Below are 26,442 nucleotides of genomic sequence, written 5' to 3'. Positions count from 1 at the left end.
TAAATACACAAATATCGATACCCCGCTGTGTTACGAAACTAATCGCTATCGCTTTATTATATCTATGCTTAGTATATTTGCAACAGGAATACGGAATCGAACAGAAAATGACTTGATATTTGTTCCATTTTCATGTTCAATTTTCAATATATCCACGACCATATGTGTAAATTATTATCTATAAGAACAATTTACAAAGGAAATTAATATTTTCAACAGTTTGCTCGAGGGTTGTATTTAATTCAATATGATAAGTTAAAAACCTTCAAAAGCAACATCAACTTCATCATTAAAAATTTTTGAAAACTTAAAATTTCTAAGCAATATTATGATAGCAATGGTATTATCATTTAATTTGGTTAATAAATTTTACTTTTAATTTTTATATACTCTATAAGAAAAAAATTTACATGAAGCAATATTCAGGATCTACGTCAGACTAGTTGCACTTTTTATACGAAATGATATATCGATACAAATCAAAAATAAATTGGGGAAAGTCCTTGATAAATCTGTTACATGAAGCAATATTCAGGATCTACGTCAGACTAGTTGCACTTTTTATACGAAATGATATATCGATACAAATCAAAAATAAATTGGGGAAAGTCCTTGATAAATCTGTTATATGTAGCTATAGTACAAAATTCAGATCTGTTTCTCATTATTTTCTTCCATATTGGGTATTAAGTTTTCACTTAATTTGTTTAATATCGATAGTTATTTATAAAGTTACTCCTTAACGCAGGCTTTTGATCTATGTATAATTCTTGATTATTAGGTATAATATAACTGCTATTTATGGTACATATTAAATGTTTGCAATAAAAAGTGCTGCAAGAAGGTATTTATGAGGAATATTTATTCTATACATTGTGTGTAATTGCGAAACCCTAAAAAATTAATAGTATATAGTTATCAAAAAATGTTTATATTCATTTATACAGCTGACTATAACAAAATAATGAGTTTCTAAATTAAAAAAGGGTCACAATAGGCTGTAAAACGTATTTTCATGTGGCAACCTTGGTCTCCCATCACTTCGGAAATAATGAATATATCGATAATTCATAAGTTCTGAAGACAGACAAAATATATGTATTCGACTGCGATAAGAACGTACGATTAGTATTGTAAGAGACCATCACTAGATATGCGAAAAAGACAACTAAAATTTGATAAGTATTATTATTGATGGGCAATACATTGGCAGGGTGCGAAGAAGCAAGGACATCTCAAATAACTGAGAGTGTAGTAACAAAAACCTGTCCTCCAAATAATGAATTAATCGATACTAAGAAAAGCATTGCCGAACTAGCAAGAAAAATACATGAAAACACAGTGATAAAGGAGGTGCAACCATTAGAACAACAAACAAGTGTAATAACAATTGCCAGCTGCTCAAGCAGCGCCAAATATCCACAAAGAGCCAAAACAGTTCACTTTGCACCTTTACCTAACGCTGATAGTTGCACGCCCACTGTTTTAAATATACATCGTTTACACCAGGTGAGTCAAAATATTGTATCTCGCAATGCGCAATAGCTGTTAACACGTAAATAAAAGGCTTGAAAGTAGTCTAAAAAGTACTTAAATCATCCAAAAAGGATAATCTTACAGCTCAACTCATTTGTATTACTAAAAAACTTGTTAAGCTGCAAATCCTAAGAGTTGTATTCCTTTTGTTACATGTACATATGTATGTATCTATCAATGTAACATGCGTACATATAAATACATATGTATGTATGTACATACTTACATACACATGTGTACGTTAGATTAGCGTGCTCTTCAGTAGTATATAGTAAATATATATGTATATGTATATGTTTGTTTTCGCTGCGATTTGCGAGTTTCATTCAAGTACACAATGTGTAACAAAAATTTGTATAGAAGTAGAACAACATTTAAATGTATATAATAGATATATTTTTGACTAAGATAATAAATAATTAAATATTTAATTAATGTGTTCTATTAAAAAATGTCTTTCTTATGTTTAACAATAATGTAATAAGCCATTATCTAAATTGATAGAAGTTTGCACGTGTGTTGTGCGAATTTTAAGAGCAAAACAAAATAATGTAGAAAACAACATCAAGTGCTAGCTTTTGAATCACAACAAATTTTGCTTATGCGCTTAACAATATTTTATATTATATTTTGCAGATTTCATCTCTGAGGCGCTGCCTAAGCTTAAACTTCTTAGATAACCCCATACAAACGCGTAGAGAAAAACAAAACATAGAGTAAGCAGACTAATTCTCTGATATTGATTTTTATTTTTTAAATACTAATTAAACTATTTTTTTTGTAGATCTACACAATTACGAAGCTCGGGAAGTCGGTCCACAACTCGTTGGCATCGACCAATTACTAATATAATCTTCAGCTCTCACTTCAAGCAGTCACAGCGCATATTAGAGTTTCCAGACAAGCAAATAATTGCAAAAGGTGCTTTCGGTGTAGTATACAAAGTGAACGAGGAAAGCAAGAGCACATGTTATGCCTTAAAAGTGTTGAAGAAATCCAAGGTATAGAGACACATCTAATAAATTAAACACGCGCTTAGTAATTGGTATGTAAAACTTGTTCTAGATTATTGAAGACACTTGCGTGCGTCAGATTAAAAACGAGGCTGATATACAAAAGGCGTGCGGTCATTATCCATTCATAGTCAAACAAATAGATCTTTGGCAGAACCGCTGCAATCTTTTTATATGTAAGTATACTGAAACACAATGTTAACTAGAACTAACTTAATCGATACATAATATATAGAGATACCTTTTTAACAAAGCAAAATATTTTCTATAAATTTCTTGTAGTATCTGAGTACCTGCCCAATGGTGAACTGTTTGCCAAAATCAAAAGGTTTTCCCTCGATTTAGTGCGGCTATATGTGGCAGAGATTGCTTTAGCTATAGGTAAGTAATGCAATAGAGTTATTCAAACAATTTTAGTTTTATTTAGTATTTGTATTTTTGTTTATAGATTTTTTGCATAATGCTGGTATTATATATCGTGATGTCAAGCCGGAAAACATTCTAATAACCTACGAGTTTCACATCAAGTTGACGGATTTTGGTTTAAGCAAGTGGCTTAAACTTGGTGCTAAAACACGCACAATCTGTGGCACGCCTAAATATATGGGTACGATTTAAATAATGTAAAACTTGATATGATCAGATCCTAATGTGTAAGCGAGGCTTAAACCAGATAGTAACTGAGAGCATGTGAAATGAAAATACAAAAAAACCCAATAACAATAACTAATATTCTCAATATATAGAGCGAGATACACACACATACGTATATATATATATATATATATATATATATATAGAAATATAAAGATTGTGCGTAGAAACTTTAGTAATAGCCTATTTGATTGCTGTAGTTGTAAGAGTTTAAGTTAAAGTTTAGCCATGAACGCGCGTTCGCAACTATTTGAGTTAACGATGGAGGGCAGACAGGTGGACGAGGCAGTCGCGAGTATCTTCCATACAGTGCTCTTCCATCGCTGCTTGGGGAAATATATGTACACAGGAGATGCTCAATATTCGATTGGCACTGTCGGTTACACAGACGTCGACTGTGATTTTATGGACCTGACCTACGTATGTTGCACCTCCGATAGTCTGTCCAAGAAAGTGAAGCGTGCTATTAATTTGTTTAGCGAAAAGCTGCGATCAAATGAAAGCTGTGGGTCGGGACAAATTAGTCTGGAGTTCTTTCAGAAAAAGAAAACACGCTGGCCGTTCCAGCAAGAGTCCATACCCTGGGAGGTGTGGACAGTGCATTTGGATTTAATCAAACATGAAAATGAAGATGATCGTCAGCTTTGTCGAGAGAACGTGTCCGATTTACTTACCGAGAAAATTATATATATAACGGAGCTAATGAACCGCTATGACTATGTGCCCAAAACTCCTAGTCAAAGCGAGCTCGACTTAATTTTTGATACTTCATTCCCCGATGTACAACCTTATTTATTTAAATTTGATTACTCTACCTCTGGCTCCACGGCGCCATCCATGGGTAACGCAATGAAAAAGATTATTAAAGAGACGCTTGCAATGTGACGGGATATGTTCATAATGCTGACAATAATAATCTTTGCCCAACCCCATTACCTGGCGCTAGCGATACTCAATTCCGTCTCTTCATACACTGCAATATCAACTTTCACACTTCCTTAAACATATTCCGACTGAATATATATCAAATATTACACGTACAGAAGTGTGATTTACGTTTTCCAAAATAAACTAATTACTCTCAGTTCTCATTTTGAATAAGATCTCTCTCATATTGTATTAGATAAAAACACTCGCACTTTGAGAGAATTCCAACTAAAATGCACATAAGCCAAAGATAATAGTAATCTTTGTTTTAAAAAAAACACGCGATGCTGATGTTGGAATTTATATATCTAGAAGATAACAAGCTTTTTGTGGAACATGAAAATATGAAAAACAAAATATAAATATGTAAATGTCTTCGTGTTCACGTCACATCATAAAGAACAAAAGTCAAATTCAATTAAGTTGTCGTCTTAACCCACCAATAGTACATTAGTTTATAAATTTTCAAGTAAACGTCTTCGATTGGCAGCTGTGAGAAACTGGGTAGAAACAATATCAATGAATTTGATTAAAGCTACAGCTTAAGTTAGTTTGCTCTTTATTTTATGTAAATATTATATAAATCATTTACACTAAGTTTATATGAAAATGTCTCATTTTTATTGTAATCATTGAGCAGAAACAGAGACATTAAAATTTGCCGGTAAAGCTAAAATTATAATTAAGAGCTTGTTCGTTATATAGTATATGTCTACATATATATTTATATGTCTATCTATATAAAACGAAGAAAATAATAACTTTATTGTGATTGAAATTAATAACTAAACTAAACTATAAAGAACTGTATGTAAGAAAGAAACAAACATATTCATTTATATATGTCTATTATGTTTAAGAACTGTAAAATAGAAGAAATCTGTGTTTAGCTGTATGTCGTAGTATATATGTATATGTACTATTGTCCACGTTGTAACTGTTACTTTGGGGGGGCAAAAATTAAGTATAAATTACAAATTTATTGTTGTTGTAAACTTTTAATTCAGCAGGAAAATAAATATTAAGAATGCAATTTCAATCCCACATTTATTTTTACTTAGTATCCATTTCACAAACCTACCCAGTAGTAATTATTTCCTTTTTTTTTGTTTATTTCACTATTTTCCGGGTGGGTAAAAAAAATCTTTGCTTTTTACTTTAATTACAGCTCCGGAAATTCTCTTAGGCACACCCTACGGCCATTCAGTGGATTGGTGGTCCTTAGGCGTTATCGTCTGTCAAATGCTCACACAAGAGGTAAATTTGTATAAGCTCCCAAATATGTATATGAATCAGATAGGAAAAATCAGATAGGAAGTCCTTCTTATCATTGGCCGCGTACACAACTTTTTTTTATGTGCTTTCTTTCTTTTTGGTGAACAACTTCAATGGTAACATGACATAGAAGAATGCAGAGAATCCTGTAATGTCTCAGTAACTTACCCTTCTTTTCCATAAGCCTTTGTACGTTTCTGTTTTTGCATTTCTTATTGTAGTGCCCCAATATTGATCCTTATTTACGATATGAACGTCATAAGGCCTGCAACAATGATATAATACCAGGCCTTGTCGATGATCACGATGCACTCAAGGATATCAATATTCTGCCGCTTGCTGTAAATAATCTAAGGCATGAAGAGCAGGACGTTATACGTCGGCTTCTCGTAATAACGGCGAATGAGCGCATAAGAAGTATTCTGTCACTTCAGCGCATAGCACTTTATATGGACTATAAAATAGACGCCAAGCGATTGTCAAATGTAAGAGCACATTGCCCACTTTTTGCCAAACTATATCCCACAGCGATATCCTGCTATATTAAATTGTCATATTATATTAATTTCTCATAGGTTTCCGCATTGGAGATTATTAAGAGGGATCGCATTCACATTAGAGGCGTAAGTTCCCCACAGTTGAACAACGACAATGCATTCCAGAACTTTTAAATCTAACATAAGTCACGAAATAAAGCAAGATAAATGTATTTTTAATTACAACACTCGTTTATTTATTTGGGTTAAGTAATTGTCAGAAAAAAAAACATAGTCATGTGCCACACGATGCTTAATAATAAAGCAGGAAAGAGGATTTTATTTTCAACGGCACTAATTGGTGAGGTGAGGTGAGATGTTGGTATTGCTATTGGTATAATTTTATTGCTGGGGAGAGCTTTGTCATTGATAATAAGTGGACACATTATTTTCCGGAATTTGGTCTTACTATGTCACTTTCGCATCTTATCATTAAAAGTCTTTCATACACAGGCCTGTTCCAAATAACAACTCGAAAATGAAAACGAATCGGTTCGAAACCAGATTTCAAATAAATTTCATATGAAATAATTTGATTTAAAGGTATATTTATGATTAAAATCGAAATCTAGAACAGGTCTGTTGCATGTACATGTAGATGAAGAGATTAAAATTATTTTTATATATTTTGCTATACATTTTAATTAATAACTGAATGATTACAATAAAATGTTTATATACTTGGAGATATTATGGCTTTACAATTACCTAAAAATAAATATGTATGTTGCATTAATATCTTACAATATTATAACTGTAACTTACTTTAAAGATAACAGTAAATGTATATTAAAACTAATGCAAGCTGCTCAATTAGGTTTATTCTACAGTGAACATAATAAACGAATTAAATAAAATATTCACATAAAATTTACAAAATACAGCAATTTGTGGAACAGCATCGTCCAGAGCCCCCTTTACTCTTTTGTCTTTGATCTGCAAGCAAAATCCAAGATAATCAAATGCTTTATAATAACGATATTTAAGCAATACCTTGTGAATTGGGCTCTGGTAAATTATCACGGGGTACTAAATGCATAACAGTCGTTTTACCCAGTGGAAGTCCCAATGCACCCAAAGTCACATTGCAGTGTAGAAAACGGCCTTGGTAAATTAACCTTAAGATTTCGGCCTTGGAAACAGCTTCCTGTGACCAATCTAAAATACAAATAATGTCAATGTCAATATCCCAAATTGCATGTATCAAACTATCTTAATGCTAAGGTACTTATGGACGAGATAAAAGTTATTATTAGACAAACTATCGTAAGCTTCCGTTCAAGTTTAATTTTAAAACGCATTTATTTACATACCTTCTGGCCAATTTTCAAACACTGTTTGGGCTATATCACCAGCAGAATCAGAGGGATTAAATAAAAATTCTTTCGTTTTACCGCAAACTAAGATTAAGCGCAAGTTGATCTGTTAATACAATATAGTTATTTAATATGTTGTTTATTTATTTATGAAACATTAAGTTTTTACCTTGTCGGATGGTATAGTCCGCATAGCTTTATGAGTAATTAAAGGAATTACGTTGGCATTAATTTTATTACAACAGAACTGTGTGGGCGGCAGCTGCAAAGGAACATCAACAGAGGCTGAGGCTGATGGCGATGATGTAAATGTTGCTTGTTGTGAATCCTTTACCAATTCATCATCATTATCACAACACTCCATAGATGCTTGCTGCTTAAGCATGTAGTGGCGATGTTGTTTGTGTTGTTTGTTTTGCTGCTGATGGTGCACGGCCGCTATTGTGGGCTGCCCATTTATGCACGTTGCCAAGGATGATGAGGAGGAAGGAGTAGTGTATGAAGAGCGTGTTGTAACAACAGATGCGTTCATGTCAAGGGCACCAGAGAATGCATTTGGTAATTTATCGTGCTGTTTTTTTTCAACTGTCGTCGTCGTCTTCGTTTGATGATACACAGCCTTTTCTCTTGCTGTTTCTCTTTCTCTGCTATCACTTGTAACTATAACTGTTGTTTTATTAGTTGCAGTAGTAGTTGACATGCTATTACATATTGCTTTTGCGACGATGACGATTCTCTTGTAAACAGCAACCTCTAAGCACATACATTTGTACGTGCGTATGTATTTTCAAAGTCATTTACATGAGCATATTGTGCTCGTTGGCCTTGCAGCATATGAGTAAATATGAAAACGAATACACAGCGTACATATGTACATATATTATAGCATTAAGGAAAATTACACAAAAAGTTAAAAAAATATTTATGTTTACTTTTATGGAGCAAAACTTTTCAGTATTAGTTTTTATTGGTTCGTAGGAATCACTTTGTATTCACATTGTAAGTAAATTTGTTTATGTTCAAGATGTGTGTATGTGTATGTATGTATGTCAATTTGTATACACTGAATAATTATTTATGTACGTATATATATTTTCTTTTGTTTATTTAATATTTAAATTCATATAAGCATTCAATGTACACTGCTTGTAATCGAAATGGGGATATATATACTCTCACGCTTGCGCAGATTGCAAGTGTTATGCTAAAGTTATAATTGTCACAAAAATACAAGTAGTATTATCATACTACGTTACTTCACATTAATCACATCAATATTCGCATTCCCACGTACCCGTTGTACTCAGTTATGTACATTACATAATTCGAAAACAGTTTAGCGTTCAAGAAGTCAATTTAAATAACTGCTTTCCCCGACGATGAAAATAATTTCACTGGGAGTCAAAATTTACACAGATTAATGTATAAATTTAGTTCAGGCTCTGAGCTGCACATCTATCGAGCTATGCATATATCGATGCACGAAATATATAATCGATAGCCCAATTACAATCGGTAAAAGTGAAAGCTTGTCTTAAGCGTTTTGTTTTTTTTTTAACTCAAACTAAATTTTCATAAATTCCAAAAACATTATTTTAATAGGTAAATGGTTTCATATAATATGGACCAGATTATTATGAGAAGTCTTTTATCGATAGTCATTACATTGGGTCTAGAATATTTCTACGTAGAACTAATCGATAATCATATCGTATACATAATCCACCGAAACATTGAGTACCAAAAATCTTAAAAAACAATAACTATTATTAGAAAAATAAAAAACAATGTACCCAAAATAAAAATGCTTTGTAACTTTTTAATTGACCTTAAAGTCAGAATGTCGTTTCCTTATTATTTATTTTGGTCCAGGGATTTTCTGTATTGCTCTTCTGTTACCATTACACCATTCATATCAACAAAACGTGTGTGCAGGCCTCGAGCAATAAACCGTTGTGTTGCCTGAATATCAAGATGTTGCATGGATTTACTATCATTTAGCTCCTTATCACGGGCTAAACAATCCTTAGCACGAGCCAAATCATGTAAAATATAGTGCTGCAATTTAAAAATGGTTAATAATATTTTGAATAACGTGTAAATTTATTGTCCTACCTTTGAAATATCAACGCCTTTTAATTTAAGGTGCATCCAATATAATGTACTAGTCGCATAAGCAATGTAGGTATCAATTTTAATTTCTTGATCAGTTGTTAATCTTTTAGATTCACGCGCTTTTATAGCTTTCTTTAGATCTTTTTCCAACGTGTTCAGGGCTAAAGCGAAATTGTCCTCTATGGCATCTATTTTCTCATTTTTTAAGTCTTTTGTTGATAAAAGACGCATTCCATCAGTACTGAACTGATCTCTTAATTTAGACATGTTTTCAATTCGCATATCTTCTAATTTTATCTAAACAACATCTAGAGATATATTTCATAAAAAAAACTAAAAGAGATGATAAACTCTCGATTGCTTTAAAGTATCGATGTTTGGTCTTAGCAAATATTTTCCTAAGAACTTACCATCAGTATTTTAACAAATCCAAAAATCATGCTACTATCAACTATCGATGTTTAAGCGTGAACTTGAGCATTTTCGCACCATCGAATAATGCCAAGGTTTCTTTTTTTCTAAGCCTGCATATAGCTTTACATGTACAAAATTGAGCATAAGAATTTGTGTATTTTAAGAAATAATTTTTTTATTTCATCGTATATACTAGCACTCATAACATTCATATTTTTATAAAATACTATTGAAATATTCGCTTAGTAATACATTTTTATTAAAAATTATGTACTTATTATTATAGGAAATATTGAACATATTGCATATAAATGCAGATGCGGCATTAATGGAGAAGTTCCATTCTATCGATAAGATTGTATTAATCTGCTTGTGGAAACGAGAATGTTGGCATGTAATCGATAGTATAGGTTATGCCTGCGATTGTTTTGCTATAACATTAGCTTGTTATGGCTAAGTGCTTGAACTAACTAATTTGATTGTTTTTGTTGAAAATATTCGCACGGCGTCTAAGAATTTTTGCGCGTTGTAGGTGGTTAAGAGCCACAGAAAGAGATTTGTTCAACATACAGCACACTTTAAATTCATAATGGTACAGATTCAAGTTATAAAGTTAACTACGTATAATTTATTGTACAAGCAACTACAATTATTACAATGCACATATGTATTGCATACGGCATATAGAATAATACAAAACAAAACATAAAACAAACAACGAATTTAATTTATTATTTTTAAATACACTGGATTAAGCTTATGTTTACATACATCTTTATTTACATGCGCTAAATAAACTCTTGTTAACATATGAGTTACTCAAGCTACGAAGGAACAGTCCAAAGTAAACATAATTGCGACTTACGATGCTAAAAAATGAAGCTGAAAGCTTTATTTACATGCAAAATATCACATAAATAGCACATATGCATTTTTGCGCAAGTGTTTTCACCAACGCGTATTTAAATTAAAACCCTACCAGCAAACATGTATGTACATGAATTCTTATTTATAACTTACAGGAAATTCAACAGCTTGAAATTTTGTGCAAGCAACTTTACGAAGCTACGGACTCTATTATACGGTCAGATGCTGAAAAGAGACTTGTTACGTTTGTAAATAGTCAGGATGCATTACCCAAGTGTCAGCTATTGTTGGATCGTGCTAATTCTAGCTATGCGCAGCTACTTGCTGCGTCTACACTCACCAAGCTAATACAAGGACTAACACTAGAGCAGCGTATTGATATACGTAGTTATGCCCTAAACTATTTGGCCACTCGGCCAAATTTACAACATTTTGTGGTGCAAGCACTTGTTACTTTATTGGCAAAAATCACAAAATTTGGTTGGTTTGATTCCTATAAGGGTGAATTAGTATTTCAAAACTTGCTGGAAGATGTCAAAAAGTTTTTGCAGGTAATGAATACAGTCATGTACAGATTTCTTATATTTGTTAATAATTTATTCATTTTTAGGGCTCTGCCGAACATTGCACAATCGGAGTGCAAATTCTCTCACAACTTGTTTCTGAAATGAATTCAATTGTTGAGCCGGATGGTCATTTATCATTTTCAAAAAATCGTAAAATAGCTACATCCTACCGAGATCAACAGCTCTATGATACCTTCCTACTTTCCTGCTCACTTTTGATTACAGCACGTGAAAATAGTAAAAACTTGAATTTTTTGGACGAGTCTCAAAAGTCGTAAGTTAAATATAGTACATATAACAATATTAAGAAACGACGCCAAGAATTCTGAATTCAAAATGTATATTATTTAATAATTTTAGGTTAATATCACAAGTTTTGCGACTTACAAAGAATTGTCTGAGCTTTGACTTTATTGGTAGCTCTACAGATGAATCAGCAGACGATATGAACAATGTGCAGGTAAAGTAAATATGCAGCTTCTCAAAGTGGAAACATTTAAATAATACGCCTTAATTATGCGCAGATACCGACAGCCTGGCGTCCAGCATTTCTAGATAGCAACACGTTAAAGTTGTTTTTTGATTTGTACCAAATACTACCGAATGGACTGGCGAGCTACTCATTATCGTGTCTGGTGCAAATGACATCTGTAAGACGTTCTTTGTTTAGTAACTCGGAGCGTACGAAATTTCTAACCAATTTGGTTGAAGGTGTTAGAGATATACTTACCAATTTACATGTAAGTATATTCGAGTAGATTTCTATACTGCTCGCGTACTAACATGTTTCTAAACAGGGCTTAAGTGATCCTGATAACTATCATGAGTTCTGCCGCTTGCTTGCGAGATTAAAGTCCAACTATCAGTTGGGTGAGCTAATTGCTGTACCTTGTTACCCTGAAGCCATAGATCTGATAGCCAAGTTCACCGTACAATCGTTGCATGTAAGTACGTATTAAATGTAGTTAATTAAAAAAAAGTTCCTTATATGCATATATGTACGCAGATGTGGCTCTTTGCACCAAACAGTGTGCATTATCTGCTGACACTTTGGCAACGCATGGTCGCTTCAGTACCGTATGTTAAATCACCGGATCCACATCTGCTTGGCACATATACGCCTGAAGTCATTAAAGCCTACATTGAGTCGCGTCTCGATGCGGTGCCGCTGATTGTGCGTGATAATATGGAGGATCCTTTGGATGATCTGTGTATGGTCCAGCAACAGCTTGAACAATTGTCCGTTATCGAGCGCTGCGAATACAACAAAACCTGCAATTTGCTAGTCCAGCATTTTGATCAAAAAGCACGCGAGTATGAGAATCTTATACAAACGCTCAACGCCAATCCGATTGATGTAACGGTGCATGAGTTGCAGCTAACGTGGCTGGTTTATATTATTGGCTCGGCTATTGTCGGCCGACTATCTGTGACGACTAGCGATGAGCACGACAACATGGACGCTGAGCTTGTCATACGCGTGCTGCAGCTGATGAGCTTAACTGACTCACGGTTACCTCAGACGGGCTGCGAGAAACTCGAATTGGCCATACTGAGCTTCTTGGATCAGGTGCGCAAGATGCACAGCAGCGATCAGGCACAGAAGGCCACTGTATACAAGCGACTGAGTGAAGTATTTGGACTGAATGATGAACAGATGCTCCTGAGTTTTATAAACCGCAAAATGTATGTACATATGTATAAATCTTTAGACCGTATTTTAAATTTTTTATATTTCAGCATAACAAATTTAAAGTTTTGGGGTCGCTCTGAACAAATAATCACAAAAACTTTAATGCTATTAACTGATCTCTCTGTGCACTTTAATTCAGTGCGCAAGCTGGCGCGCCTGGAAGAAGTGCAATTCATGTTAACTCATCACACAAGCGAACATTTCCCATTTCTTGGCACGAGCTCCTCACCTAACGAAATGCGTTGCCGCACAATGTTTTATACATCACTTAGTCGCCTGCTAATGTTTGATTTGGGCGAGGACGAGGAACGTTTCTACACCTTCTTAACCCCACTTACTAGTAAGTCCACTCAGCTGTACAATGTTAGTTCATAACAAATATAAAATATTTCCTTTTTGCTACAGATCAATTCGAGTCATTAGGAACTGTACTAATGGACACGAATAATATCCCAAATGAAGAAGCTAAGAAAGCAATTATTGGCTTGGCGCGGGACCTTCGCGGACTGGCATTGCCCTTAAATGCTCGTGTACAATATACGATGCTTTTTGAATGGCTGTAAGTAGAATGAAAGTATGAACGAAAGCATTTCTCAGAGTCTCTAACATCGATTACAGTTACTATACGGACTACCTACCAATTCTGCTACGCGCTGTTGAGCTGTGGGCACATGAGCCGGCTATAACAACTCCAGTTTTAAAGCTATTCGCTGAGCTCGTACATTGTCGCACGCAACGATTAGCCGGAAATGTATCCAGTCCCATGGGCATTTTGTTGTTCCGTGAGGCATCAAAATTGATTTGCATTTATGGCAATCGAATTTTGCATCTGGAGGTCGCAAATGATCAGCTTTATCCCATGAAACTAAAAGGCATATCAATATGCTTTTTGATTTTAAAGAACGCCCTTGGCGGTAATTATGTAAATTGTTGCGTTTTTAAATTGTATGGTGACGACACTTTGCACAATGTGCTTGACATTATAGCCAAGCTAATACTTTCTATACGTCAGAGTGATTTATTGGTAAGCAAAACATTACATTACATATAAGTATTAAACTTAATCAACTTTATCCATTCATCAGGAATATCCAAAACTATCATCGGCTTATTATAATTTATTAAACTGTCTATCTCAAGATCATGTCACATATCTTGCTGCATTAGAGCCTCGTGCCTTTGTCTATATATTGGAAAGCTTGGCTAAAGGACTTGCAGCCTTAGGTAAATATTATATGCATACAGCTCTTCGAGTTATAAAATATTGTTTATTTGTTTATTTACTTGCAGCCATAGGTAAAATTAATAATGATATTATATGCGTAAATTTCTTCAAGTTATAAAATATGGTTTATTTTTACAGATTCCTCCATCTATATCAGTTGTTGTACAATTTTGGACAGCATTGTTTCCTACATATTTAAGCAGCTTCAATTAAAAGGTTTAAACAATAAACTAAGCTTATTTGTTTGGATTTTATTTACAAGTTTTTACAAATTTTTACAAATTGCAGTTTCCACATTTCCAAACAAAAAAATACGCAATTTAACTCGTGAAAATTCCCAATTCCTAAAGGCAAGCTCTAATTGTTAATATTGTAACTTAACTATATTTGCTTAAAACATATTGTTTGCTCCTAGGTGGTCGAAATGAACTCTGAGCTCCTACAGAACATGATGTCAGTGTTGTTAAACAATGTACTTGCTGAGGATTGCCGAAACCAATGGTCCATGTCCCGCCCTTTGCTAGTACTGATACTTCTCTATGAAGACTATTATCGGTAATATACAATTTGCTTATACACATGGGGAAATTTAATAAACAAATTTTGAATACAGGGGTCTGAAAGAAAGCATAATACGTGGGCAGCCGCTTGAAAAGCAGCAGACAATGGCGCAGTGGTTCGATGACTTAATGCTGGGCATAGAACGCAATGTTTCCAGCAAGAATAAAGAAAAGTAAATATGCACACTTATTTATTAAATACTACGATTTACCTAAATACGTATTATTCAAATTAATTTAAGATTCACACAAAATTTGTCAACATTTCGACGTGACGTAGTTAATCTCCCAAAAACATCGACTTATGGAGCAGGTAATAATATTTCCAAATTATGCATTATTATTATTTATTTATTTAATGCATTTTTTCCAGAAAATGCATACCAGGTGTACACAGAAACAAGCTATTCAATATCGGTGTAATAGGCGGGATACAATAACAAGCTGCTTCCCCACTGGTGTTACCTGCCAACTACCGTCATTATAAATTTTCCAGAGTTATTATTAATTTTTTATTATGTACTGCGTCTGAACAATGTATAGATAAGAAAATAAATAATTTTTAACATCTCTGAGCAACATACGTATCGACAACAAATGTTAAATAAAAGAAAATATATATTTTAAAAGTATTAGTTATTTTTAAATTCAATTAATTAACAAATCGATTAGTCAACGACACCAAAAAGTTGTTATGGAAACTAATGAGCTATGTGATTTGAATTTTGCATATCAAACATCGATAAGTATCGACTGACATTTTTTGCAGCCCTACCGCGAAGTACATATGCTGTTTGATAAAACTCGCGTAAAGTGGATTCTAATATGTTTAAACAATCTTTTAAGTATTATAAGCAGAAAACACCGCTGCCCGATCTACAGGATGTAATTGATTTAGATTCATATGGAGATAATCCCGGTATCGCTGCTCGACCATGGTTCACTGTGAGTAAAATAGTTGGCTATCATATTTTGCTGCTAAGGCATGAATGAATGTATGTTTAACTGTCCATCATACATAGCTGGTAAATCCCATGAGCATCTGTGAATTGAACAAAAATAAGGCTGCAGAGCTAGCACTACCTGTTGGTTTGAAACCAACGCACGCATGGCAGTGTTATACGCTAATGCAACATCCTGGCCTGATTGTCATACGGAATCCATTTATGGCCTTGGGCCAGCGTTATTGGATGAGTCGCTGTCTACGTGACTATCCGCAGAAACCAAACATATCCAACTTGGATGCAAATCCTGCAATGGCAGATTTTTCAACGGACTGGTGGATGGAGCTGCAGCGTTCTACGGACAAGCAAGCAAAACAACGTATTAAAACTTCTATGCGTTGGACGACATTGGGCTATCACCACAATTGGGATACCAAGGTGTACGATGAGGCAATGCACAACAAATTTCCAGATGATTTAAAAGCTCTATGCCAATTCTTTTCACTTGCCATTGGATTTGCCAATTATGAGCCACAGGCTGCTATTGTCAATTACTATCCAATTGGTACTACTTTATCTGGGCACACAGATCATTCGGAGTTGAACCTCAAAGCTCCCTTGTTTTCCTTTAGGTAGTATTCCATGCGTACACTAACATTCACACACATATGCTATTAACCCGCTTGCAGTTTTGGACAAGCTGCTATATTTCTTATAGGCGGCACCACCGTAGACGAAAAGCCCTCAGCGCTGTTTCTTCGTAGTGGAGACGTTTTAGTCATGTCGGAACAGTCCAGACTCTGCTATCACGCAGTTCCACGCATCCTACCAACGGACTTAAAGCCCTGGAATGACTGTCTACCACCAACCAAAGATGATGATAAGGCTGTAGGACATTGCATGGATACCGTGTTGTACAGCAATGTTTATGACGATCAATTTTGGCTGCCATTTGAGGACTATATAACTGACTCGCGTATCAATGTAAATGTTCGTCAAGTACTAGAATTTGGCAAAACCGAATTTAAATAACTCATAAATCGAATGTGTGTATGTGTCTATATTTATATATTTCTGTGTGCCTATATTATATATGTATATATGTCTATATTTAACCAGCAAAGCGTAAAGGTTGTGACTACAGTTTAGGAAATATGTATACAAAATTTTTTTTTACTACCAATCATAACTTGATTAGTAGAGGCTATATTCTAGTTGGGCAGCATCGAATGTGACCTCAAAGTTATTATTTAGTATTAAATTATTTTTAGTATATATATTTTGGAATATATTGTATTTATTAAAAAACAATTTTTTGTTTTTATATTTTACTTGTCACGAAGTAATCCCTTGAAATTTACCAAAGTCATGCAAATATAAGCTGGATATGTGTATGTACAAAATAACTCGTGTTTTTATTCAAATTTTATTAACTGGGGTGAGAGCTTCAACAAGGATATACATATGGGATATGTGAAGAACGCATTTAGAATCGAATTTGGTTTAGCATTGGATCAGAAACAATAAATATGTCTTGGTGTGTCGCTGACGAATATAATCGATGTAAAAAAATAATGTATTTATATATGTACAATACAATGTAGAATATTAGGCTTTTATCGTTTATATTAAAATATAATTTTTCTCTGTTTTGTACGTCTCCAACTCCGTATACATACTATGATACACATGTAAAAACTCTACTCATTCGAAAAAGTAACTTGTTTTTTTTTTTTTGTGAGCACTGAAGGTACGAAATTACAAATTCTACTTCTGCTTCTCGAAATTCAAAGAACGTGGCGCCAACGCGAAATTCTCTAGGCATGCATAGGCCTGTGCTTCCATAAAAAGTTGATCTTTGGTTTTGCCGCAAGCCACTTTAGCCCACTTCGGATCGAGCAATTGACGATCGTTTGACAGATTGCGCAATTTATGACAATATGGACGATTCTCTTTCTTGCCCTCATCGAAGAGCATACCCTGGTCATTGCACAATGAGTCCTTGATGAAATTACTTGGTGAGAATGGTGCAATCGATTGGCTCGATGTAAGAAACTTGCTCGGTGTCTCTGTCTCAAACGGCTGAACTTTCTTCCCATACGGCACAAAGTTGTTGCGCCAATCGGACAGCAACGATTTCCGTGCTCGCTTTGGTGCCGGAGACTGTGATCGGAGACTGCTGGAATGCTCGGACAAATTGCGACGTTCTAGATTCTCATCACCGCCGCCTTGACTGTAGTTCGCTTCAGATTCTGACATCCTCTCCTCATGCAAGATCTCAGCAAGATCCTCTGCCAGACTGGATGGGCTAGACGGTATAAGAGCGCGACCATTATGCTTTTTACCAAATGCAGCAAGCGCATTTTTAAATGGAGTCGGCGTGCGTGGACCAATTAAGCCTAAAATAAAACAACAAATTAATATGTATGTATAATATATTGGTTGCATTTCGCTTACTCTTATGCGGCGTTTCAATTGACGAGGTCTCCAGCTCCTTTTTGATTTCCATGCCAACGCGATTGTATACTTTTTGAACTGGCGTGCTGGCTCGCAGATTCATATCCTCGAATGTCGTTAGACAGGGTGATTTTAAGAATTGACTGGGCGAAAACGGTAACGTTTTGATGGGTGTTATTACTGGTGAATCTGGAATTTTTGGCTTAACATCAACAGTTGGGTCGTTGTTGTCAGCATCAAGCGATTGCAATGTTGTATCTGGCATTTGTTTGCGGGCGCGTTTAAGTATATTCGGCGTTGGCCTGCTGAGCTTCATATCTTGTGTATACTGTATTGTAGGTAAAGCTAGCGAGGATACACTACTCTGCAGATTAGAAAGCACAGCTCTACTGACATCAACTGATGAATCTTGTGATCTTGAAGAAGAATCGCATGCAAGCTCTTGCAAGTCAAGCTGATGCACAACTGATTCGATGCTAGGTGCTTTTGGATTGGAATTATTAGAGCCATTTATGGTAATTGGTTTGCACTTGGGCTGTAGCCCACTATTGTTCATGCTGGCACCGGCTTTAATTAGCGATATAAGATGAGTGCGTGAACTCTTTAAATCGCCACCAGTTGATGTTCCACCGCAAGAGCGCTCGGCATCGTATTTGCGTCTCATTGTGGAGTTCCAATGATTTTTGATCGCATTATCCGTGCGTCCCGGCAGCAGCTTTGCTATTTTGGCCCACTGATTGCCTAGTTTCATGTGTGCATTGTATATAATTTTATCCTCTTCCTCAGTCCAGGCGGTTTTTTTTATGTTCGGATTGAGATGGTTGTGCCAACGTTCGCGACATTGTTTGCCTATGCGTCCATTAAGAAAGCGCGCTATGAGCGTCCATTTTTTGGGGCCAAAGCGACGCACCAGCTCTATAACTTTCTCATCCTCATCACGTGTCCAGGGTCCCTTGATAAGCTCGGGATTTAAGACCTTCGCCCAACGCTGCTGCACTTGCTGCTCCAGACGATCTTTAAAATGTGGCCCAATAAAATCCCATTTTTCACCGTGTTTTTCCACCAACGACTTGAGCAATATATCCTCCGATTTAGACCAGCGTTTACCAAAGCCATAGTTCACCCCAGAGCCAGTTGCTGCTGCTGTTTTTGTTTGTGTCTGCAATGGTAAGGCATCTGAGCTGCTACCGCCTTCTCTTTGTACTGTGGGAGCATCATGATCGTAAGCACTACGGCTATCCTCATTGTCCTGATCGGAATATTCAGATGCATCCGATGCTTCAGATCCAATATCATCCAAGTCAGTATCAGCCAGTTTGTTCGTCATATTCTTTAAGAAATAAGCTCCTCTGTTAATCAATTTTAGGCACTCTTCGTGGCGAGCAAAAGTGAAAGATTTCAGGTTTCACCTTGGCAGGATGTATATAATAATGAACGCTGCCCTTACAATATAAGCACTTCTCCAAACTTTCTATATGTCTTTTGAATGTATAGTGTGCGCAAATATCACTAAATAATGTTGAAGAAAACCTCTCTTTACAAGTTAAGCATTGCAAGACGTCGACGGCTTGCCTATCAGATCGCAATAATGGGTGTGTCGCATCACTTTCAGTGCAGCCGGGGTCAGTTGTAGCTTCTCCAGAACGTTCACTTGTTAATTTGAAATTATTCGACTGCTGTTTTGCATTCAAATGATCATCCATTTAACTGAAGAATACATTTGAATATTAACATGGCACTGGTTTTGTTGCTATATTGCGCATGTGTTTCCAAACACACATTTAATTAGTTTATTTAGATCTCGTTTTGTATTTTACACAAACACAGAATTCATGTGTAACTTTGATTTCGTATATTTGCGTAACTTTCTCGATTATGTGCTGCCCTTAAAAGAGTGAATAATTTCTTTTATTGTTTAATATTAATATTTTTTAGACTACAAGTGATAAATTTGGTTTTAACTGATTGTTGCGGCGTCGATTATTTTTTTACTATCGAGCTCATGGCTTTATTGAGCTACCACTCTTTATATAGCAACGTAATTTTGTTCCAATGGAATTGAAACGATACGGTCGGTTGATATATTTGCCGATTACACCGATACTTTAGGATTGTAAGTTACCATTTAAACAGCTTTTTATTTTCTTATTGTATAACCCAAGATTTTATGTAAAATGATTAAAAATAATATGAAGACTAATTAACGAAATCAGAAGACAAAACGAGAATGACATTGGGGTCTTAATCGAGAGCCGTCTTTTCGCGTTGTTCACCCATTTTAAAATATCCCGAGTTCCTATTTTACTGATAAAATCTTTTATGATTTTATATAAATAAGACGTTATATTTGACTTTTGATAGCATGATATTCTAATTTTATCTTTTATTAAGTATTTTAATTTTTCGGTATCGAAATTCGATTAAAGTGCTAAATCGATATGACGCTGTATAATCAATATTTAAGATCCCAAAGCAAGCCTGGGCATAAATAATATCGAAAGCCAGATATTAGTATGGTCATCGATAGTAGTTTCACGATAGTTTTTAGTCTGCAGCCTATTTTCGTGAAAATTCAATTTTCATACAAATAAAAATATAAAAAATTGATAATTTGAATAAACAAGTGAATGGAGTGGCTAGTGACGTATGACATATAAAGCTTGAACTATGCGCAATAAGTGTTGTCCAAATGGTGAAGTTTGTTTTGAAGAATAAGTGTTAATATTTTCTTGCAAGTGTCAACAATATGTGTGGGCGGTACAAAAAAATAAGAAGTTCTTACCATGAGCACTAAAAAACATACAAACACACATATTTATGTAAAAATAGATGCTAACGTATGTAAGTGCTTGAAGAAGAAAAAAGAAAAATTATGATTTTTCACTTATACCCCATTTACATACATGCATACATAAGTACATACATATGCATGTATGACTGCTGTTATGTCTGCATATATGTATGTATGTACATCTGATACACATCTGTTTACTCAAGTGCAAACATACATATACATTTGCATATAGAACATAAGTTGATAATTATTTGTCACTATTTTTTTTTATAATTTTTTGTTCTTGTGCAGAAGTTTTCATGCGTTTACATATGCGCAAGTGCATAAACAAAAAAAGTATATACGTATGTATATATACATTTTCAATGGCACGATGAATACTTCATACATATATGTACATACATGCAGTATGTGTGTAGATATTTATGCACAGGAGCATTAATTGTAACTATGGATGTGGATATATGTACGTATGCATGTATATACATATATGTATATGCACCCTATGTGTGTGTGTGTGTGTATGTGTATGTGTGTAATTTGAGTGAAATCAAAGCGAGTGTCGACAGTGCAGACGCATTTTAAAATATATAGGTCATGTTTTAGTCAAATTCAATAATAATAAAATTGGATTAATTAGATTTGAACTTGTTCCAATTGGAGCCCAGTGATTTCCAATTGCTTTTTGATTGACAATAATATGCAAATATTGTGCATTTCGTTTTTTTAATAGGGACTTCATGGACAGCAGCATTCGATATTTTACGTATCGCTGAATCCATTGGGGATTGACGAAATCGCGGATATTTAAAGCCCATTTGCCAAAAGTAATCCAGCAAAATGGGCGCAAATACCTCCAACGGTGGATATCCAATGGCAGGTGCTGAGCACGCAGCTGGCAGTGAAAATTGCACGGGCTCAGTATCTGTGCTGCTGCCAACTAGTACGACTAATGTGTCCACAGCAGCGGGCTCAACTGGCAGCGGTGGCGGACCTGGTGGCAACAACAGTGGCAGTGGAGCAACAAGTCTTGCATTTAACGGTGTGCACTTTCATCGAGATCAGCGGCGGAAGCGCGTAACGGGATTTGCGACGCTAAAGCGTAAATTCATACGTCGTCGACGTTCATCCAAAGCCTGTGATCATGCACGTGTCCTACGTGACTTTGTCTCAGACTGGACACCGCTTGAATTGGCTGCACTTTGCGAGGAGTTTGAAGCATTGGCAGCTTTACGGGATTTATCGGTAAGTAAACGGCAATTATGTTTTTATGTTTATGCTTCATATCTCCATATGCTATATATCGATGCTCAGTAACATGCATAATCCTTGCATCTTTGCAGGTACAAGCAGAACTGGCGCGACCACCAGCCACAACATACAAACAGGATTTAGCTGCGTTATATGACTTGAATGTCTGTACCGATTGCGATTTAGTATTTCGAGGCACCGTCTTTCCGGTACATCGTTCCATATTGTCATCACGTTGTACATATTTTCGTGATCTGCTGTCGGGCTGTCCCGGCTATGGCGCACGCATTTGCTTGGAACTGCCCACATCCCCAATTGATGTGCAATTGTTTTCATCGTTGCTACGCTATCTATACACCGGTGATCTTTGTCCACACGATCCGACTATAAACATTAATTTGCTGCGCCAGCTGGGCGAAGATTTTGGTGCTCCCAATCCGCTAGAGCACGATCTAAGATATTTATTGGAAACAGGCGATTATGCAGACGCTGCCCTCGTATTTACAGCCGAGGCCGGCAACGATTATCTGCGCCAAGATTCTGGCAACTCTGAGTATGGCTTTCGGCCAAAACTTGAGCTTCCATGTCATAAAGCGATACTGAGCGCACGCTCACCATTTTTCCGTAATCTCATTGCCCGCCGCACGCGCAACATTGATGAATATGTTGAACGCTCCATACATGTGCCCACGCGCATTGTGCTCGACGAGCTGGTCATACCAAAAAGATATGCACGCGTGCTACTCCATGCCATATACTTGGATACTGTTGACCTGGCGCTCATTATGCGTGGCGCTGGCTCTGGCACTGCGGCAGGTTCGTTGGGTGAAGTGCACGCATTAACCAATACTGGTCGCGTTCGACCCACCACCATTGAGGAGGCCATGGAACTCTATCAGATCGGCCGCTTTCTCGAACTGGACATTTTGGCGCAAGGCTGTGAAGATTTAATACTCGAGTGGCTATCACTGGACACGCTATCAATGGTACTCAAATGGGGCTGTCAGCCACATGGCTCCGCCTGGGTCTTCCGCCAGGCCTGCCAATACTTGAGAGAAGAGTTCGCAGCGGTTAGCGCCTCGCCAGTGCTAAATCAGTTGGACAAAGGGCAGCTAATTCACATTTTGCACAGCAACTTTTTGCAAGCCTCGGAGCTGGAGGTGCTGCAGGCAGTTCTTAAATGGGGCGAACAAGAACTCATACGCCGCATGGAGGATCGCGAGCCAAATCTATTATCGCATACAGCGCACTCGGTGTCACGCAAGGGGATCAAGAAGCGCGACCTGAGCGATGTGGAGTTGCGTGAAATATTGTCGGAGCTGTTGCCTTTAGTGCGCATGGATCATGTGCTGCCACCGAATAGCGATATACTCTGCCAGGCGATACGTCGTGGCCTGGTGAGCACACCACCCTCGCACATGATTGGTGATGAGCGTGAGAACCTGCGCGTCAACGCTTGGATACGCGGTGGCAAGAATCAAGGGCTCTTTGTGCGTCCGCGTCTCTTTATGCCCTACTACGAGGAAGTGAAGGCCTTGCTAGAGGATCGCATGGCCTCGTCGCACCATCAAGTGGAGCTCATGCGCATGCGGCGGCCCAAGCATTTCCCCGACATTCCCGATACCCTTTATATGGTATCGCGCATGAATGCTGTGGCCGCCGCTCAGCACGGCGGCGTTGGCAGCTCACACGAGGCGGAGCAGCAGGGAAATGAGCCCATAGCCATACCACCACCAGATAGCCATACGCTGGCCGCAATGCGTAAGCGCGAGCACAAGCTACGCCAATCGCCCATGTGTCAAAGAGCTTTGTTGTTGCCCTTGTCGGCCAAGCATGAGATCGACAGGCAAATACGTCTGCGTGTTGTCAGAGAGTTCAATCTGCCGGATGAAGTATCCAAGCTGCTGGATAATACACAGCTGCGGAACCAAACAGGCGCTAGCGTCGGTGGCGTTGGCACAGGCGGCGGCGGCGTCGGCGGCATCAACGAGGAATGCTCCACGGGCGTACCAACGACAACTTCCCAAACCGAGAACTGTCTATTGGATGATGAGAATCAAAGTCCGCCACCATCACCAGCGGCCGCTGGTTCTGCGCGGCATACCACAGTGGGTGCTTCGTTTCTGTCGACCTCATCCATGGCCTCGTCAACATCATCCATGTGCGGCACAGACGGCGTGCAGCCGTGCTATAGTCAAAATTTAACATTTCCACGTCAGCATCCAAGCGGTTTGCTTGGTGTAACCAATCTGTTCACAGGCAGCTCCGGTTCTGGCTTGCAGTCAAGCTATGCACGACTCTCGGCTTCAGTGCACCATCGCAACGAATTGCCCGCCTTGATCACTGAAGGTGATTTTCGTTTTCCGCACGGCAATGCTTTGAATATGGGCGCTCAAGGTGCCGGTGCCTGTGGCCTAGACACGGGCAACGGACATCTATCGGATATGATGCCAGATGTGGCCATGGCAACGGCCTCTTTGGGGCAACTACATCTCAATGCAGGCGTGAGCAGCGCTGCCAGCAGCAATCAGCCCAATGGCAGCAACAGCGACATGTCCGAGAGTCTGCAGCTTGATTTGGGCGATGGCCCAACTCCGCATATAATTAACAATGCGCCGGGCATAGTATCTTTTCGCAATTTACAGGCAAGCGCAAACTTCAGTTCACCCAACCATATTCATTTTGCATTTATTTATAAATAACATTTTTTTATTGCAGCAGTACCAAATGCCGCAGAGCAACTATCATCGTATGATGCAACAGCGCTCAAACTCACCGTTTGATATATTACGCCAAGAACAGCATTCGCCCGATCCTCAACCGCCCTCAGCAGGATCATACAATTCCGGGCCACCTAGATTTTTATAGAGGCTGCAAGTTGCTCCCGACCAGGGGCTTTATTTTAGCACGCCTTTCTAAACACTCACACACAGACACACACACTCAGACACACAAAACAAAATTAAATTAATATTTCAAAAATAAAATTCTTAGAAATTAGATAAATTAAATACAAAATAATGTAAGTAGCGTGCAAATATTAAGTTGCAACAAAGAAAAAAACAAAAACGAATAATTACCTTCGCAAAAAAAGAAAACAAAACAAAACAAATATACATATACACTTTACATCCAATGACTTGTTAATCTCAATACTCTTTTCATGCAAGTGGGTCAAAACCGAAGTAGGGGTATGCCTCAAACTGATTGTGAATTGGCCTATGGATAAATAAATGTGTAATTATAATCGTTTTGGGCATACGCCTTATATTCATGTGCTAAACTAAAATATCAATAGTAACCGACGCAAACGCTAGTTTTCTGTACACTTTTGGTTTTTATATTATATTATTTTCTCTTTAGCCAAGCCCAACAAGTACAATTTAACATTCCTCATTTTCTTAATTTCAAATTAAATGCCATTTACATATATGAAGTTACTGCAGAGATCAAAATTAAATCAACATAATTAATAGTTATTATTAAGCTTATGCAAAAGACTTAAATTTCAATGAGACGAAAAATTAAACAAAAGTTATTTAAAAAGAGACATTTGAAATCTATTAAGCATTTAAGTTTCCTTATTGAATTCAGCTAAAGGAATATTGCGAGTTTGCACAAATAAAATAAAAATAAGTTATTGAATGTACTCGACAATACCTTTTAAATTCAAACTTCAATATTGTATTGTTTCTGCTTCATCATCCAATAACAGTAATAATATACTTACATACATATAAAGTCGACGTTGTTCAATCTTGTAAATGGGCCAAAAACGATTTCTCTTTTTCGTCCAAAGATAGCTATAACAAAATTAAATTATAATAAACATTAAGCAAATAAGGACTTGCGAGACTTGTTTTTAGCTTATAAACTATTGGCATTGCTACCTTAGTCCGAGTTAATCAAATTTCGTGAGTCGACAATGAGTTCTCTCTGTTCTCTCATTCAATTTAAACCAATGTACATTAATATCGATGTGAAGCTCCTGAAAGCAGTACTATCCCGAAACTCCCGATAATTGAGGGTTATAAAACATCCATAGTAAAAGGAACTACAAAATAATCAATTTGCAAATCGTCGTCTATGTAAAGCGCAGTAACTCCGGAATTAGAGAGAGTGCACAATAGACCTCTCTCAGTAATAATAAAAATAAAAAAAAATTGTAAAAAAAAATACAAAGCAAATAAATAATGTACCAAATTAAATTATTTAAGTTGATAAATGAACGTTGCGATACAAAAGATAAATAAATAATACAAATTATTTGAATGAATTGAAAATAAAAACAATGAAAAT

General features: G+C 36.5%; 8 protein-coding genes across 11 annotated transcripts; 5 read left to right on the top strand and 3 right to left on the bottom strand.

The window, feature by feature from the left end:
- The first annotated feature begins 1,147 nt into the window (after nucleotides 1-1,147).
- Nucleotides 1,148-6,100, top strand: LOC108607212 (serine/threonine-protein kinase S6KL). Its single transcript, XM_017997880.1, has 9 exons — nucleotides 1,148-1,509; nucleotides 2,173-2,252; nucleotides 2,321-2,537; nucleotides 2,602-2,725; nucleotides 2,832-2,930; nucleotides 2,998-3,156; nucleotides 5,299-5,387; nucleotides 5,627-5,890; nucleotides 5,981-6,100. Exons 1-9 carry the CDS (start codon nucleotides 1,195-1,197, stop codon nucleotides 6,074-6,076), a joined length of 1,443 nt encoding a protein of 480 aa, XP_017853369.1. The 5' UTR covers nucleotides 1,148-1,194; the 3' UTR covers nucleotides 6,077-6,100.
- On the top strand, nucleotides 3,373-4,837 carry LOC108607213 (autophagy-related protein 101). The gene has a single exon (XM_017997881.1). The coding sequence runs from the start codon at nucleotides 3,432-3,434 to the stop codon at nucleotides 4,086-4,088; it is 657 nt and encodes a 218-aa protein (XP_017853370.1). The 5' UTR covers nucleotides 3,373-3,431; the 3' UTR covers nucleotides 4,089-4,837.
- Nucleotides 6,101-6,720: 620 nt separating the features above from the next.
- LOC108605738 lies at nucleotides 6,721-8,669 on the bottom strand. Of its 2 annotated transcripts, XM_017995535.2 has the most exons (5): nucleotides 8,552-8,669; nucleotides 7,427-8,081; nucleotides 7,255-7,363; nucleotides 6,935-7,099; nucleotides 6,721-6,877 (listed from the first exon to the last, which is right to left on the bottom strand). In XM_017995535.2, the coding sequence occupies exons 2-5, from the start codon at nucleotides 8,018-8,020 to the stop codon at nucleotides 6,813-6,815; spliced, it is 933 nt and encodes a 310-aa protein (XP_017851024.1). In that variant the 5' UTR covers nucleotides 8,021-8,081; nucleotides 8,552-8,669; the 3' UTR covers nucleotides 6,721-6,812. The 2 variants fall into 2 exon arrangements, with proteins under 2 accessions (XP_017851024.1, XP_017851023.1); XM_017995534.2 differs by lacking the exon at nucleotides 8,552-8,669 and having other exon boundaries at nucleotides 7,427-8,318.
- Nucleotides 8,670-9,068: 399 nt separating this feature from the next.
- Nucleotides 9,069-9,690, bottom strand: LOC108606121. The gene is made up of 2 exons (XM_017995974.1): nucleotides 9,373-9,690; nucleotides 9,069-9,315 (listed from the first exon to the last, which is right to left on the bottom strand). Exons 1-2 carry the CDS (start codon nucleotides 9,652-9,654, stop codon nucleotides 9,112-9,114), a joined length of 486 nt encoding a protein of 161 aa, XP_017851463.1. The 5' UTR covers nucleotides 9,655-9,690; the 3' UTR covers nucleotides 9,069-9,111.
- A 553-nt stretch (nucleotides 9,691-10,243) lies between these two features.
- Nucleotides 10,244-15,267, top strand: LOC108605485 (ran-binding protein 16). 2 transcript variants are annotated; one of them, XM_017995179.1, is made up of 18 exons: nucleotides 10,244-10,378; nucleotides 10,809-11,204; nucleotides 11,264-11,493; nucleotides 11,580-11,679; nucleotides 11,744-11,959; nucleotides 12,017-12,163; nucleotides 12,226-12,905; nucleotides 12,960-13,252; nucleotides 13,318-13,471; nucleotides 13,531-13,936; nucleotides 13,998-14,136; nucleotides 14,203-14,208; nucleotides 14,276-14,353; nucleotides 14,426-14,487; nucleotides 14,553-14,692; nucleotides 14,751-14,870; nucleotides 14,940-15,010; nucleotides 15,071-15,267. In XM_017995179.1, exons 1-18 carry the CDS (start codon nucleotides 10,376-10,378, stop codon nucleotides 15,118-15,120), a joined length of 3,291 nt encoding a protein of 1,096 aa, XP_017850668.1. In that variant the 5' UTR covers nucleotides 10,244-10,375; the 3' UTR covers nucleotides 15,121-15,267. The 2 variants fall into 2 exon arrangements, with proteins under 2 accessions (XP_017850668.1, XP_017850669.1); XM_017995180.1 differs by lacking the exon at nucleotides 14,203-14,208.
- Nucleotides 15,268-15,377: 110 nt separating this feature from the next.
- On the top strand, nucleotides 15,378-16,873 carry LOC108605878 (nucleic acid dioxygenase ALKBH1). Its single transcript, XM_017995691.1, has 3 exons — nucleotides 15,378-15,642; nucleotides 15,720-16,273; nucleotides 16,331-16,873. The coding sequence occupies exons 1-3, from the start codon at nucleotides 15,523-15,525 to the stop codon at nucleotides 16,671-16,673; spliced, it is 1,017 nt and encodes a 338-aa protein (XP_017851180.1). The 5' UTR covers nucleotides 15,378-15,522; the 3' UTR covers nucleotides 16,674-16,873.
- A 113-nt stretch (nucleotides 16,874-16,986) lies between these two features.
- Nucleotides 16,987-19,982, bottom strand: LOC108607227 (myb protein). Its single transcript, XM_017997904.2, has 2 exons — nucleotides 18,099-19,982; nucleotides 16,987-18,040 (listed from the first exon to the last, which is right to left on the bottom strand). Exons 1-2 carry the CDS (start codon nucleotides 19,423-19,425, stop codon nucleotides 17,409-17,411), a joined length of 1,959 nt encoding a protein of 652 aa, XP_017853393.1. The 5' UTR covers nucleotides 19,426-19,982; the 3' UTR covers nucleotides 16,987-17,408.
- A 692-nt stretch (nucleotides 19,983-20,674) lies between these two features.
- LOC108606946 (BTB/POZ domain-containing protein 7) lies at nucleotides 20,675-26,310 on the top strand. Of its 2 annotated transcripts, none has more exons than XM_017997503.2 (4): nucleotides 20,675-20,939; nucleotides 21,626-22,137; nucleotides 22,236-24,788; nucleotides 24,865-26,310. In XM_017997503.2, exons 2-4 carry the CDS (start codon nucleotides 21,733-21,735, stop codon nucleotides 25,009-25,011), a joined length of 3,105 nt encoding a protein of 1,034 aa, XP_017852992.1. In that variant the 5' UTR covers nucleotides 20,675-20,939; nucleotides 21,626-21,732; the 3' UTR covers nucleotides 25,012-26,310. The 2 variants fall into 2 exon arrangements, with proteins under 2 accessions (XP_017852992.1, XP_017852991.1); XM_017997502.2 differs by having other exon boundaries at nucleotides 20,676-20,939; nucleotides 24,862-26,308.
- The last annotated feature ends 132 nt before the right edge of the window (nucleotides 26,311-26,442 follow it).

Source organism: Drosophila busckii, chromosome X, assembly GCF_011750605.1.
Source record: "Drosophila busckii strain San Diego stock center, stock number 13000-0081.31 chromosome X, ASM1175060v1, whole genome shotgun sequence".
In the NCBI taxonomy this organism is placed as follows: Eukaryota; Metazoa; Arthropoda; class Insecta; order Diptera; family Drosophilidae; genus Drosophila; species Drosophila busckii.
This window is presented reverse-complemented; position numbering and strand designations above follow the sequence as displayed.